Below are 13,422 nucleotides of genomic sequence, written 5' to 3' on the forward strand. Positions count from 1 at the left end.
TCCACCTAAAGTACAGCAAACAATATTGTAGTTATTTTTTTTTAATTTTGTTTCTTGATTCATTTCAGCTTTAAGATAAATTTCAGTGTGCCATATCGGCAAATGCTTTTGTCCAAACGCGCTCTTCTGCACGAGATTTACCGCCTGGTGAAGAAGAAATTTCGTGCGCGTGGCATTGCTCGCGCACCTCGAGCTCTGCTCGTTCCACACCCGCAAGAAGAACGCTGGACGCCATCATGGTAAGACGCAATTTTCAAGTCTCCTGTTCGAGGCCATCCCGTCGATTGGTTTTCCGGCTGAATCGCTTATAGCCGCGAGGGGAGTAATTTCTGATAACGCTCATAAGAAAGCCGATCTGTGTTTGAGGAATCGACAGGTGTATTAGATCTTGTTTTCGTTCTATGGAAGGTAGAACTAGACTTCGCGTTCGGACACTAGGCCCATTTCTTCACAGCGTATGCCCAGCAGCCACATGGTGCCCTGAGTGTTAGGAGTAGCGAGGATGAGTTAATTTACTTCTACCACATATCGTTTGAACACCCCACATATGTTTTTTTTTTTTCGTGTACCGTGTTCGTAGAATGACTTGATCTGGAGGAGCCTTGAGTTAGGTGCACTGCTTCTGCCATGCATTCAAGTGCAGAATGCGCTTATTCATTTGCATGCTGCGCGCTTAATCGCAGACATTGCTTGAGGTTCTTTGTAGGTGGCCATTTTCTACCATTCTTGCAGGCTACAATTTAGTGGCAATGCTAAAAGTAATTAACGTCGATGTTTAAGATCACAAATACCAGAAATGGATACCATCGGCAAACCCTCAAGCACATAAGTGCTTTCGTATTCCGCCCCATAGGAATGCGTCACTGTCCCGTGAGCGAGAGCTCACAGCTTATTAGCCGCTGATATAACGCGGCGGTTCGCAGCACAGAGATGAAAGCAAGGACGATGGGGCGTTTCCGGTTCAACACAATATTCTGAGGATACACGCGCTAGCCCCTACACTTACAGCACTTGTTTGTACCTGCTCTTACGTCACCGATATCTAGGTGAAGTAAACTTACATTCCTCGATAAGCCGAAGGTGTACATTAGTTCCCTTCGGTAAGGTAGAAACTTCGGCCGGCTGATGGTAGCATAGGTCATATTTTGAAAGACCAGCACTTAGAAGAAGCACGAGTTTAAGGTTACACATGTCGCACTGACTAGCAACGTGCAGCACGAGTGTATCGTTTCTTGCCAAGAAAAGGTGAAAGAGGGCTGGGAACACGTGTTAGAATTATCGTTATAGATACAAGATTTTGTTTTCATGCAGTAACAGCTAGTGATGGCCTGGTGTGCTGCATATCACTGCTTGTGTATAAGAATATAAGGAAATATTCCAGTATTTCATGGGCCTTTCACCCTCGGTATTTTCGCACAATCTGGCACCTGTAGAAATTTGGCTTACACAGGCATTTGCTGGAGTCGATGGCGAGATTGCTGTTTAGTAAATCCGTCAGTGATTCGGCGTGTTTTTACTCTTGTTATAAGTCAAGAAACAATAAACTTATAGAATAATTCTTATCCTTGAGCTTCGTCTAAGCGCCGATGTTTGAAGATATGAGCTTCGTTTCGTTGTTTGCCAGATGAATTACAGCGTCCGTGCGTCCCGCAGGCCAAGGGCCAAGTTCGTCTTTGCGACCGGCGACCGTATTACATTCGGCCGCCGGCCAAAGAACGAGGCTCCGCCAGACCGAGGACGTGCGCGGAGTTCAACCGCATGCAAGCGACGGGACCTGCGTCTGGCGGTGCAACGTCGTCGCCTTCCAGGGAGCGCGGGGCCGCGGGCGACTCGAGCCGACAGCGAGGACGCCGGACCACAGGCGCAGGCAGTGTTTGGCGGATCGGGTGTTTCCGCGAGCTTCCCGATGCTCCAGCAGGCGCCCGATCTCGATCCTCCAACGGCGCGGAAGCTCGGCCATGGAGGAGGAGCCACCACCACTGGTGAGCACTGCTACACGTATGAAGCAACACATCGTACTGGCGTGGTCAATACTTAATTTTATAGGGGACATCTTAAGCCTGCTGTAGGTTTGAGGCGATGTTTCCCATTTACCTCGTAACTTGTTTCTGATCGTTCACACAAGAGACAGCAGCTTCCCTCTTTGTTGAGGAGGCTGCAGGTGGGCAGCGCCTGTATCCTGTTTCTTATACGTTCATCTTAACGTGCGTCCTACATTTCCCTGCTAATTTGATAATGTACATTACAACATAGTATGCTCAACTATCAATCAAGAACGTGGAAAGAACTAGTAAGAACAAAGTGATTGTTCGCTGTAGTGACAAAGTGATTGTTCGCTGTAGAGGCAGCACGGATATCAAGGAATGACGTGACAGCTCCGGCGTCAGATACTCAAGTACTGCAGGATTATGCAGCAGAAAGTTAAGCGCCCGTTTTGCCTTCGAAATAAGCGTAAACAACGGGGTGAAGAAAGGCTCCGCAATATTCCTTCGGTGGATCGGGCCATTTCTGTTCGTGAGATAAAACGGCGCCGCACTGACTCAGTGTTTCACTGATTCGACCGTGGTCTTAGCAAACTTCGGCTGTCTATATTATTTGATTGTACTTGGATACGCTGCGTTATAGTGCAACTATTGTTCCCCTATTCTTCTGAGAGCCTTACGAGTTTCAGTGATACAGGTGAGCTTAAAGGAACACTAAAGTGAATGAAAAAAAAAAACGTTCATCCGAACAAATTATCCCTCTTCAATGCCGAAAAAAGTCACTCTTAACGTAAGAGGAGGCATCGTAAGCTAGAAAAGGCGTGAAACAAAAAGCTGGTGGCAATGACGCCATGACGCACCCCCACAATCTCGTCAGGACGTCATGGATTTCCCACTGGCTCATCGGCCCTAGCTAGCTTTTTATTGGTAAAAGGGACTATGTCGCATTTGCTTGAATATTTACTTAAACAGTGTTTTCATGTGCTTGGCATTGTATAAAATTCATTCCGTTTCATCTGATAGATATCTGTGTAGGTTGTTTACCTAAATCATTCGATTGTATCCGTAGACTTGTGTTCTGTTGGGTACTGATAGTCTACATCGCATTTTGTCGGTTGTTATGCGTTTTCCACACTACCAAATATTGTATAAACTCCGTTTCCCTTTTCTTTCTTTCTTTCTTTCTTTCTTTCTTTCTTTCTTTCTTTCTTTCTTTCTTTCTTTCTTTCTTTCTTTCTTTCTTTCTTTCTTTCTTTCTTTCTTTCTTTCTTTCTTTCTTTCTTTCTTTCTTTCTTTATTTCTTTCTTTCTTATTTTGTATGTTTCTGCTAGATGTTTAGATCAATTCTTTATGGTTCCTGATACATTCATATATTGCATTGTACACATTCCACTTACACTTGAACTTTTTCGTCCCCCCCCCCCCCCCTATGTAATGCCCAATGGGCCCTTAGGGTACTCAAATAAGTAAATAAATAAATAAAATCAGAAGAGATTGACCTCAGTAAGTTCCAAGAACATTTGACTACAGAGCTGCAAATTCGAGAAAATGGACTGAAATCCGTAACGCCAAATTGACATATTGACGATACTGTACACGTGCATAAAAAAGGTTTGCCCTTCATTTTATTTTCTAGTAATTAACCTCTTACTGTAAAATTACCGTAAATAAAATTTTAATGAGTACTATAGCAGTCTTAACTGATTCAGTATCATTTAAATGACCAAATTTGGCCCTGTTAAAAGAAAACAATAATTACCACGCTGTCACCATGTACGCAGGGCGAATGCAGACAAGTGTGCACTGTAACCAACTTGCGACAGCGAGAGTCACGAACTGCAGTCCCGGTGTGGCTTGGAATTTGTATTCCGAGATATTTGCGCCGCGTGAATTTTAGCCTGGAAAGGACTATACGAGGTTTCTGTCGGCCGGCTTGGTCTTTCAGCACTACGTATCCTTGACGTCTTCCTCATGTTATAACGACGAGAACAATCAGCAGGACGCGAGAGGCTGCAACTTCGCAGAACAGCTGGCAGCGGAGTTTCTTGTCAGACTCGCGAGAAGAAGTCTGCAAAATTTTCCTCCACCTCGACGTTACTCTCCTTAGGGGTTCTGCGCCATTAAATAGGAATTACTTCTGGGGAAGTTGGTGTCGTCTACGCTATACGCTTGTAATGTGTGACGCCAGCGTGCATTGTCTTCCGCCGTTATAAAAAAATGCGCATAGTTCAAGGGCCCACGGTATTACACGAAAGGGTTGCCGCAATGAATTAACGAAAGGCATTGCCAATGGGGAGGCTGATGACTGAAATCGCTTATGGAGAGCGATTTCAGAAGAGACCAATGAATAACAGAGGAAATGTTCTTCCCTCGGGTTGCCAGACCACACCTTGAGTGGTTGTGTAGTTAAGCTACCTTCGTTGTAGGCGAGATTTCTTTCCTCCCATTGGTCAGATTAGGTGAAGCCTGGTGTGCTGCAACCACGAGACAGAGGAACACACACACGCACATCGACGCCTGGTTCAAAGCCGAGTTTATTATTAAGGCACCGCAAATTTTATAAATACACAATTGACACAATTTTGACACAATTTGACACTTTTGACACAACTGAAGCATCTGCTGCTCGCAGCTCGCCTTCGCCTTCCAACAAACTTTTGTTTACCTTTGCTCTGCCTTGTACCACGTGAAGGAGGCACCGTTTACAAAATTAGCAGTTTCTTCGAGGAATCAATCTTTATTTACTGCTAGCCTCGATGTCGTACACTGAAGACGACGCAAAAACATGGTTTTCTTTCGTTTCAGTCACCCCAGCAGCAGTGTATGCTTTGGAGGTGTTCTACATTTTGTAGAGCACTTGGTTGGTTCGTTGTTGACATGTATAAGCTGCTTTTGCAGCGCAGAAGACGAGGACTGAGACAAACGCGGCAGCCGGGTCATTCTGAGACCCATTCCTTGTAGCTCTGCAGCTTTTCCTGACGAGGGGTGTTTCCTTCGCTACGTTTTGTGCGCCCGGACAGTCCCGTATCGGGGCCCCTGTTCTCCAACATGTTTTCATGCTATATTAGCCATTCGAAACAGCCGATACCAGCCAAACTTGAGAGCTCATTGTAGAGGACGCTAAACACGCTAAACACGCCACCTAAGCAACTGGATAGTTGTGCCTTAACTGCGCGGCGAATGTATGTAGTATATATATATATATATATATATATATATATATATATATATATATATATATATATATATATAGAGCGAGAGAGAGAGAGAGTGAGAGAGAGACAGGGCGGCCGGCTAATGGCAAAGCGCAATTACGCACATGAAGCTTTCACAGCTCGGCTTCAGGTATTGGGATGGCTGGTGGTCGGTCACACAGAGTTGTCTTGCAGTCTAGGAATGTGTGGCCGCTGGCTTCTTTGTGGGTCGTCAGTGTTGGGGGCGCTTTGTCTTGTTTACAGCGGCCTTTACATAAATGCAATAGATGGCGTGTTGCATTTCTTAGAGCATTACGGTAACTATAATGAGACAACTTTTACATTTAGCACATCCAACTTGATCCGGAACAAGCCATTAGTTTCTGTTTAGAGCGTTTTTTTGTTTTGTTTTTGCCGTGAGCGTAGGAGAGTGCACATGCTGGACAGCCATCCCCTTTTCTTCTCTCTCTCTATATAAATCTGAATGTGTGCCAGTGTTTACGTGCAGTGCGTGATTCACTGCCGATGTGCACTTCGATATGCACTGTTCTGGCGCATTAATTCGTTTTGGTTGCTTAGCGCATTGACGCCTTTCACATGGGTGTGATACGCTATAGAAGTGCAATTCACTTGCGCCACTGAAGCATTCATGTAAATACAGCTAACCTTGACGTGGCCGTAATTCCGCAGCTTTCTTCAGCCCAATGTCTCGAGCAGGCGCGCCACTTTTCTAGCACGTCTGTTCGAGAGCAAACAAATAAACATTAACGTTTATTAAAGAGGACTTGTTCTACCAGGGGTGTACCAGGAGCTAATGAATGGGGGAATGACTCGAAGGTACAGCGTGACGAAGGCGCTTGCAATGCAGCCAAATGTTTCTTTCTTTTAAAGAAAGAAAATGCAAGAAAAACAAAAGTCTTGAACGAATTGACAGGGTATGCTGTTAGCCACTATTCGGCAGAATGGCTTATGTTGGCGTCTCCTAGATTCGTTCACGTAAACTCGAGGCGCGCGGGATGAGTTAAGAAGTCGAACTGACCCAACACCTGATCTAAGTGATGTTGGCTGACCCCGCGCCGCTCGACTGCGCTTAAATTAATTTGCCAAGAGGATTTGGAATGGTCAACCGATTCCTTGCTCGCTGCGTAGACGGCGAAGTTGCTTAGGCTCTAGCTATAGGCGCAACCCGTTAATGTTTATAGCAATCCGACGGCTGGTTTTCGACCCGTCGAGCAGCCTCCAGACGACTTTATCGGCTTTATATAAGCGTAGCTATTCAGACAGTTAGAAAACTGCAGAACCATTTCTTTTTCCGCCTTGTCCGCGTAGGCCCAGTGTGTCAAGCCTCAATTTCTGCCATCTACACTCTCTGCAAGACGTCTGTCGACCGTCGGTGTCGTGTTGGCGCATGACGGCAGAAAATCATTCCTTGCAACGGAGCTGACTGCTGCGACGTTTCGTGCAGGCCTGCGCTGTGGTTCGTCCAGATGTCGGCAGTCGTCGTCTCGTTCGTGGTAGCCGCGCTCGTCGCCCTAAGGTTTGGGCTGCAAGAGGCAAGGATGGCGACGGAAAGGGCACGTGACCGCAGATGCCTCTTGGACGGCGACAACGACGGCGACGACGATGGAGACGCTGAGGGCGCCAACAGCGTCAGCAGCGTCACCGCAACCCGCCGACGGCAGGCGCCTGTCAGCAGCTGTTGTGGCTGTTTATAAAAGTTTATGCACATATAATAATGTTGCTTTAATTTCGTTCGTAAGCACTGTCGTGCAGCAAAAATTTTTTTGTACAGACCAAGTAAGCATTCTTGCCTGAACCTCGTTATGCTATTTTTGTTCCTCGGTGCCCAAGTAATAATGAGACCGCAGCAGCGGATGTAGCTATAGCTGATGTATATGGGCGGGAAGATGGGCATGTTAGTGATTTAATACTATAGGTGCAGTGAGAAGAAGACAAGATGGGCAGGAATGAATGTATGCGTCTGCAACTGTTCGTTGTACTTTCTTGCTGTAACCATGGGCGCTTTATTATTGGATTGCGCAAGGGAGGTATTGGGCAACTACAAACGTCCAAGGAACGTTTCGCAGCAAGTTTCGCAGAACTGTGGTTATAATAGGGATCTAAGCAGATTTAATTTTTCGAGGCAATGGTGAGAGAAGGGTAGCCGCCTTGCGCGCTGTAAAAACATGCTCTCTCGCAATGCCTCGACAAGCACGCGCTAGCAGTACTCTCCTTCGTTATCCCATATCCCAGCCGAGGGCACACGTGACGTTTACGTCCTAACCCACTTCATTCCCCCTACTTTTCCTGCTGCGCGGTGCATTTCTGGTAATGGCTTGGCGCGCTCTCGTTAGACAAAGAATAAACACATCTATTGAAGTAAACGGGAACCGCAGGGTACTTCGACGAGCCCTGGGTGGGGGGTGGATTCCTCAGTCCAGGAGCCCATGGGCCCCATCCACCCGACGCGCTCACGACCAGATCGAGCTGGTCCCGGGAGTTGACGCTAGACAGGGAGGCTTTCCACTGTTGCGTGGTGGGTTTTTGGATTGTAGGATTGGCGCCCACGGCGCTCTCGGGAAGCTTTATCATTCTCATTATTTACTATTTCGACTGTCTTTCACTTCCTCCCGCCTCTTAATTGTACTGCTGTCCATTGTTGGCCAATCCCTTGCTGTGACCAAGTGTCACTGCGTGGAATCAGCATTATCATTATCAACATCATCATAATAATTATCGTGTTGTTCTTCCTCGTCATCATCGTGGTCGCGTTCCTGCTGGCTATTTGTTACCTGCAGCACAGCATCTTGGCTTTGCGTGTAGTGCGGATCCCACAGGTTCACGTCGTCTCTGCTGACGACGGAGCAAGCGGCTCCTCCAACAAGATCTGTTGGTTTCTGGACTCGTGTACAGGAACTTTGTGTTAATGCTGACTGACTGCTGTGATGCATTTGGAGCGCATTTTGTCACAAATTCTGCGATATTTTCGTCTTTGCCACATACGACAAGGAGTAGCTGCGGCCACATCAAGGCGCCAACCTCTCCAATCAAAACAAGGGGGAAAATTCAAAAGACGCAGGCGCGCTCGATCTCCTTGGAATGTTACCTGTTTTCGTTTCGCCCATCAGTAATGTCATTTGTTGCATGATCTACAAACCAAACTTTTTTTTGTGTGCAATCGCCGAAACTGACGAGATGCCTTTTCATCTCTTGAATCATGGGGTTTGATGCCGTAAAGCAAAGCAAGAGCAAAAGGGCACGCCGCAGTGGAAGAATTAGGGTAATTACCCCTCCCCCCCCTTAATCCCACCACTCCTTCCCCCCTTTGGCAAAGAAGAAATTACACGAGCGTTGCAATGCTCGCGCCCCTCCTGCACCTCGCGCTCTCCTCGTTCCAGGCCCGCAATTAGAACGACCGACTCCGACATGGTGAGACGACGTTTTCTTGTCTCCTGTCCATGGCCTTTCCTTTCTGGCAGAACCGAATAGCCCTGAAGAGCTCAGTTTCTCATTAAGCTCATGAAGTAAGCTTCGCTTGCGAAGAATCTACAGGTCTGTCGAGCTGCGTTCACGTATTCGCGGAATCTCTCGTGCTCTTGAGGCGCTCCAGTTTTTCGACGGTCGCGAAGCACCGCGATTTCTCCGGGTTTTCTTCAGCTCCCATATACGATGAGAAAGGTAACCTTTCAGTGGGAGTATGGTTTAGAAAAAGGGCTAGGAGCGATTTATCATTTATTCTGCGTACCACTGGCTATTTCGCAAGCTTTTAAGAAACTGCAGAGTGGTGAGTCGGAGAAGTTAACTTCCGGCCTAATAGTATGCAAATTATAAGTTTGCTATCCTATATCTTCTAGAAAGATCACGCAGGTTCACCTAGGCTGTAAAGGTCTTGTTTACATATCGTTAGTACCATGCACTCTTGGTCACAGTTGCATTATTTAGCGGTGTTTAGCCAACAAATATTGGCACCTTGAGTGTTTTATGAGCGACGAATTTGTACGTGCGAGAATTTCGACTGTATTGTCTTTTGTAGAGTTTCTCAGAAATGTGTCCAGACTTGGAAAGCCAGCGAGGTGACTCAGTCTCTTTAATAAACGGGGCACTGAGCACGACTCACAGTAAAGTACAGAATGGGCTCTCACATGCGCAGGCAGCGAAGTATTCGGACTTTGTAAAGCTCAGCAGCCAGTCATATACAAACTAGCATTTGAAACAAACAAAACGCGAAATGATTCCCTAATGACACTTAGTGTCCTGCTTCACACCTTTAAGCAACACTTGAAGCACCAGTTCACTTGAGAACGAGTCCATAGTGGGAGACGTTCGATCATTTTTGACAATCTTCGGTTTTTTAACGCGCGCACATGGCCGTGTCTCTATCGGAGCACGATTGCCGAGGTCGCGAATCTAACACATCGCCATATAGCGGCAGAGTTCTCAAAACTAAGTTTTTCTTGTGAGATTTAACCAGAAGGCTCCACCATGTGTACTGTAAGCTTTCAGTGAGATTGATCTATTCCCTCTCCAGGAACGGGGGTTCGATTGGGAGGTCAGCCTGTTCGCCGGCCTCCCAATCGTACCGTATTAGTTGTGAGTAATATGAGTTAGTATGAGCTGTACGAGTTAAATACGCAGAGCAAGCCCACAGCTGATGCTTTGTATTGAGATAGCCCTGGCGGAGGGAGCAGTGGAGACTTTCAGGAAAGTTTTAGGCACAACGCCAAAGCCACTAAGCCTCTACTCGGTGGGTCGCAACTGCTTAGTGAAACGCTGAACAATGCGACGCGAAGCTTTCAGCTGCACAATATGATAAGGACGCATGCATGAGCCAGTGCACGTCTTCCTCATGCTTCTACCTCTCTATGGTCCAGCACCGACACTAGGGAAAAAAATTTGATGGATAATTTCTAGGAGTATGCAACCTGACAGCTTAATTCCAGCGTTTGTATGTCTTGCAGGGCAAGGTGAAGGTTTGCTTTCCTGGCGCTGATCACATCCCTTTCTGGGGCCGAACAGAGGACGAGGCGATGCCAGCTCCAGAACACGCCTGGCGCTCGACCCTTCCCGTGCGACGTGGCCTGGGCTTCGCGGTACAACGTCGTCGCCTCCCATGCAACGTGGTGCCGCGGGCGAATCGAGCCGACAGCGAAGACGCAGGACCACAGGCGCAGGACGTGTTTGGTGGCTTGGGCGTTTCCTTGGCCTTCCCTATGTCCCAGACACCCTTTGTCGATCTTCCAGAGACATGGACAACCGGGCGTGTCGGAGGAAGCGCCAGCATTGGTGAGGGCCATTGTATTTCGTGCATACTGCTTATACATTCCGCACTCGTCAATATGCAATAAGGAATGGCCATCAAGAGGGAGGTTGACTTAATCCCTCAAATGCTGACGACTAGTTAACTAGTGACATAGATTTCACTAACTTGTATTTGTGGTGCACAAATAATACGCGATGTCTTTTGCGCTTTCTGTTAGAAAGCGCAAAAGACATCCTCTCATTTCCCTGTAATCACCTTGTACTGTATCGGTGAACTTCGATTTTCAAATCAGTGTGCCGCAGACGAAAAGCACTGGGCAGACCGATGATTGTTTGGACGAACCACTGCGACAACACACATCTTGAAAGAGACGACCAGTTCTTACTTACAAAAAAATTAAATAACGCCTCGGGTTTTACTTGCCAAAACAACGATCTCATCATGAGGCACGCCGTAGTGGGGGACTCCGGTATAATTTTGCTCACCTGGGGTTTCGTAACACGCACCACAAGCACGGCGGAGGAGCGCTTTTGCACTCGAACTCGTGATCTCGTGCTCAGCAGCGCAATGTGACCTATAGCCACTGGGCTATACCGCGGCGGGTCAAATACATCGCTTCCTGATTCAAAGAAGAATTTGTATAGATGCTCTAGCCAATTAACGTGCGCTCATTTACGAGACTAAAAGGCGGAAACGAACCTCTCTTAGTATCTACAGATATCTTGGGAGCTGTGTGCTTGTGAGACACGCTGAGGACCGGCGTAGATACCACGGTGCGTGTGAGGTTGGAGTTCGTACAGGACTCTTAAATTGCCTCCGAGTTGTATGGCGATGACGCGCAGTGCAACGGAAAGCCGACCTCCTTCTTCTTCTTCCTTTTTTTTTGTCCGCATTAACGGCAGCCCCGTTCCGCGCAGTCCTGCCCTGTGGTTCGCGCAAGTGTCTGCAGTCGGCTCGTTCGTGGTGGCAGCGCTGCTGGCAGTGACGTACGTGCTAAGAGAAGCCAGTCCGCAGCAAAGGAGGCACACGATGCCGGTCGCTCACTGGTCTCGGACGGCGACGACGATGACTATGACGGCCCAGGCGATGGTCACGTCCGAAACGTGGCCAACAGCCACCGACCTGCAAAGGCCTGTGGGGCACCGCCACGGGCGCTTTGAAGATTTAATTGTTTAATGTAAATATTAGATTATACAATTTAGCTTTTTCGTGTTCACCGCACCGCGCTAAGAAAAAGATGTTTTGCAATGACCTAGTAAAATTTGCTTCGGAATGACCCCGGCTGTTGTAATTTACTGGCTGTCGAAGAGGTAGAGGTGCTAAGAACGCCCCAAAATCTGAAATTAGCATCGGCCTGTATGATCGATATCGGTTGATTACTGAAAAGAGGTGTACCCCAAATTTTGACGAAGTTTCAAGGCGGACTGTTGGTGACAAGAAAAAAAAAATGGATTACTAGTGCGTACGAGGTGGCTATGAGCCATCGTATTTGTGCATTTAAATTCTTATGCACTGTCTGCACGTGCGAGTCGCAGACTTTCGAGATTGCAGATGGCGGACTGTGACTACATGGCAAAAAGGAAAAAGACTCGCTCTCCCGGCTTGCGAAAGTGGATGTCCACTAGAACTGCTAAAGGGGGTGTGCAATGCTTTATTGCTTTAGCTTAATGGTAGTAAGGGTGATTTAGAGTAATGGGAGTAATTGTAATTTTGACAGCACCCCACTGCTTGCAGTGTTGCCGCGTTTATTCCTCCCTTTGCCGCTCCTTGTATCCACACTGCTCCTTGGGAGTCCTAACTACGCGCTGCCTACCCATAGCGGTGCTGCGACAACAATGAAATCAGTTGCTAGGCTGGTTCGTTTATATATGAAAGGCTAGTGATGTCACTCCCTACGTCCCAAGCTACCGTCAGTTATCTTTACCAGAAAACGTACTTCGCTATGTTACCAGGAGCGCCTTATCATCAATTATGCGATTCAGATGCTTGTTTTGAGCTTCTTCTTTAGTGAAACGAATGCTGTTCTGTATGTTGTATTCGTTATTCCAAAGAATGCAGAATACTTAAGAAAGAATACCTATTAAAGTATGATTATCAGCTTGAAAAAAACATCGTGTTATAGTTCACGTTCTTGCCTATGTACTTTGTTGCAAACCTCAGTTCACTCCTGCGCTTACTGAAAGTCTGCTTTATCTAATTTTGATAGGAAGCCCTACCGCAGATTCTCAGATTCTACTTGTGGGCCTCCTCCTAAAAATTTATCACCTCGATCATTCTCAGGAATTTTGTACGTAGCATCTCGGCAACGCGTTGACCTTCACCGCAATGGACCAGCGTATTTCAGCTGACAGCATTTCCAAAAATTATATTCCCAAAGATAGACCAAGCTTTAACAAGTTTCAGTTAACAACTACGAGAGAGTACTTTCTTCTAATCGAAAAAAGCATTTACGCCTTTACGACGCTTAGTCGGCAGTTGTGTGCCGTCGTATCAATGTGCTAGTCAAAAGTCTGCTACAGCAAAGCAGTAAATACCAAGGGCCCTAAAATGCGTATTCTGCTAAAGGGAAGTACCCTCTTGAAGTTGGTAACTGAGAGAGAGAGAGAGAGAAAAACTTTATTGGTTCTATCAAGGAGGTTAGCGGTGAGCCGTCTTGCGCTTGCTGCCTGGCTTCTCAGCATGGGTGTGCCCCTATTCCAGGGCTCCACTGAGCCTGGCCACTTCGCACGCGTGCTGCACGATCGCCCTTTGGGCGGTGAGCTCGCTGCTGGTGAGCAGGCCCTCCCATTGCTCCGCACTCGGGTTTTTATGTTTATGGAATGTGTAGTTATGCTTACATTCCCATGTTATGTGGTAAAGAGTTGGTATTTCTCCGCACCATGGGCAGGAGTTTCTGTATTGTGTCGGGTACATTTTACTTAATATGTGTAGATTATAGAAAGTTCCGGTTTGTAGCCTTCTCCAGTCGGCTGCTTCCTGTTGTGTA

At 47.0% G+C, this 13,422-nt stretch overlaps 1 protein-coding gene across 1 annotated transcript; it reads left to right on the forward strand.

Moving 5' to 3' along the window:
• The first annotated feature begins 81 nt into the window (after positions 1-81).
• LOC135902617 (uncharacterized) lies at positions 82-11,713 on the forward strand. Its single transcript, XM_065432812.2, has 5 exons — positions 82-239; positions 1,654-1,982; positions 6,642-6,864; positions 10,135-10,459; positions 11,354-11,713. Exons 1-5 carry the CDS (start codon positions 237-239, stop codon positions 11,419-11,421), a joined length of 948 nt encoding a protein of 315 aa, XP_065288884.2. The 5' UTR covers positions 82-236; the 3' UTR covers positions 11,422-11,713.
• The last annotated feature ends 1,709 nt before the right edge of the window (positions 11,714-13,422 follow it).

Source organism: Dermacentor albipictus, chromosome 3, assembly GCF_038994185.2.
Source record: "Dermacentor albipictus isolate Rhodes 1998 colony chromosome 3, USDA_Dalb.pri_finalv2, whole genome shotgun sequence".
Lineage (NCBI taxonomy): Eukaryota > Metazoa > Arthropoda > Arachnida > Ixodida > Ixodidae > Dermacentor > Dermacentor albipictus.

What these genes read in the sequence shown, in the direction of transcription:
- LOC135902617 (XM_065432812.2), top strand. An exon ending in CCCGCCGACGGCAGGCGCCT is followed by an intron (nt 6,865 to 10,134) that starts GTCAGCAGCTGT and finishes TATGTCTTGCAG; the next exon opens with GGCAAGGTGAAGGTTTGCTT. An exon ending in CGGAGGAAGCGCCAGCATTG is followed by an intron (nt 10,460 to 11,353) that starts GTGAGGGCCATT and finishes CGTTCCGCGCAG; the next exon opens with TCCTGCCCTGTGGTTCGCGC.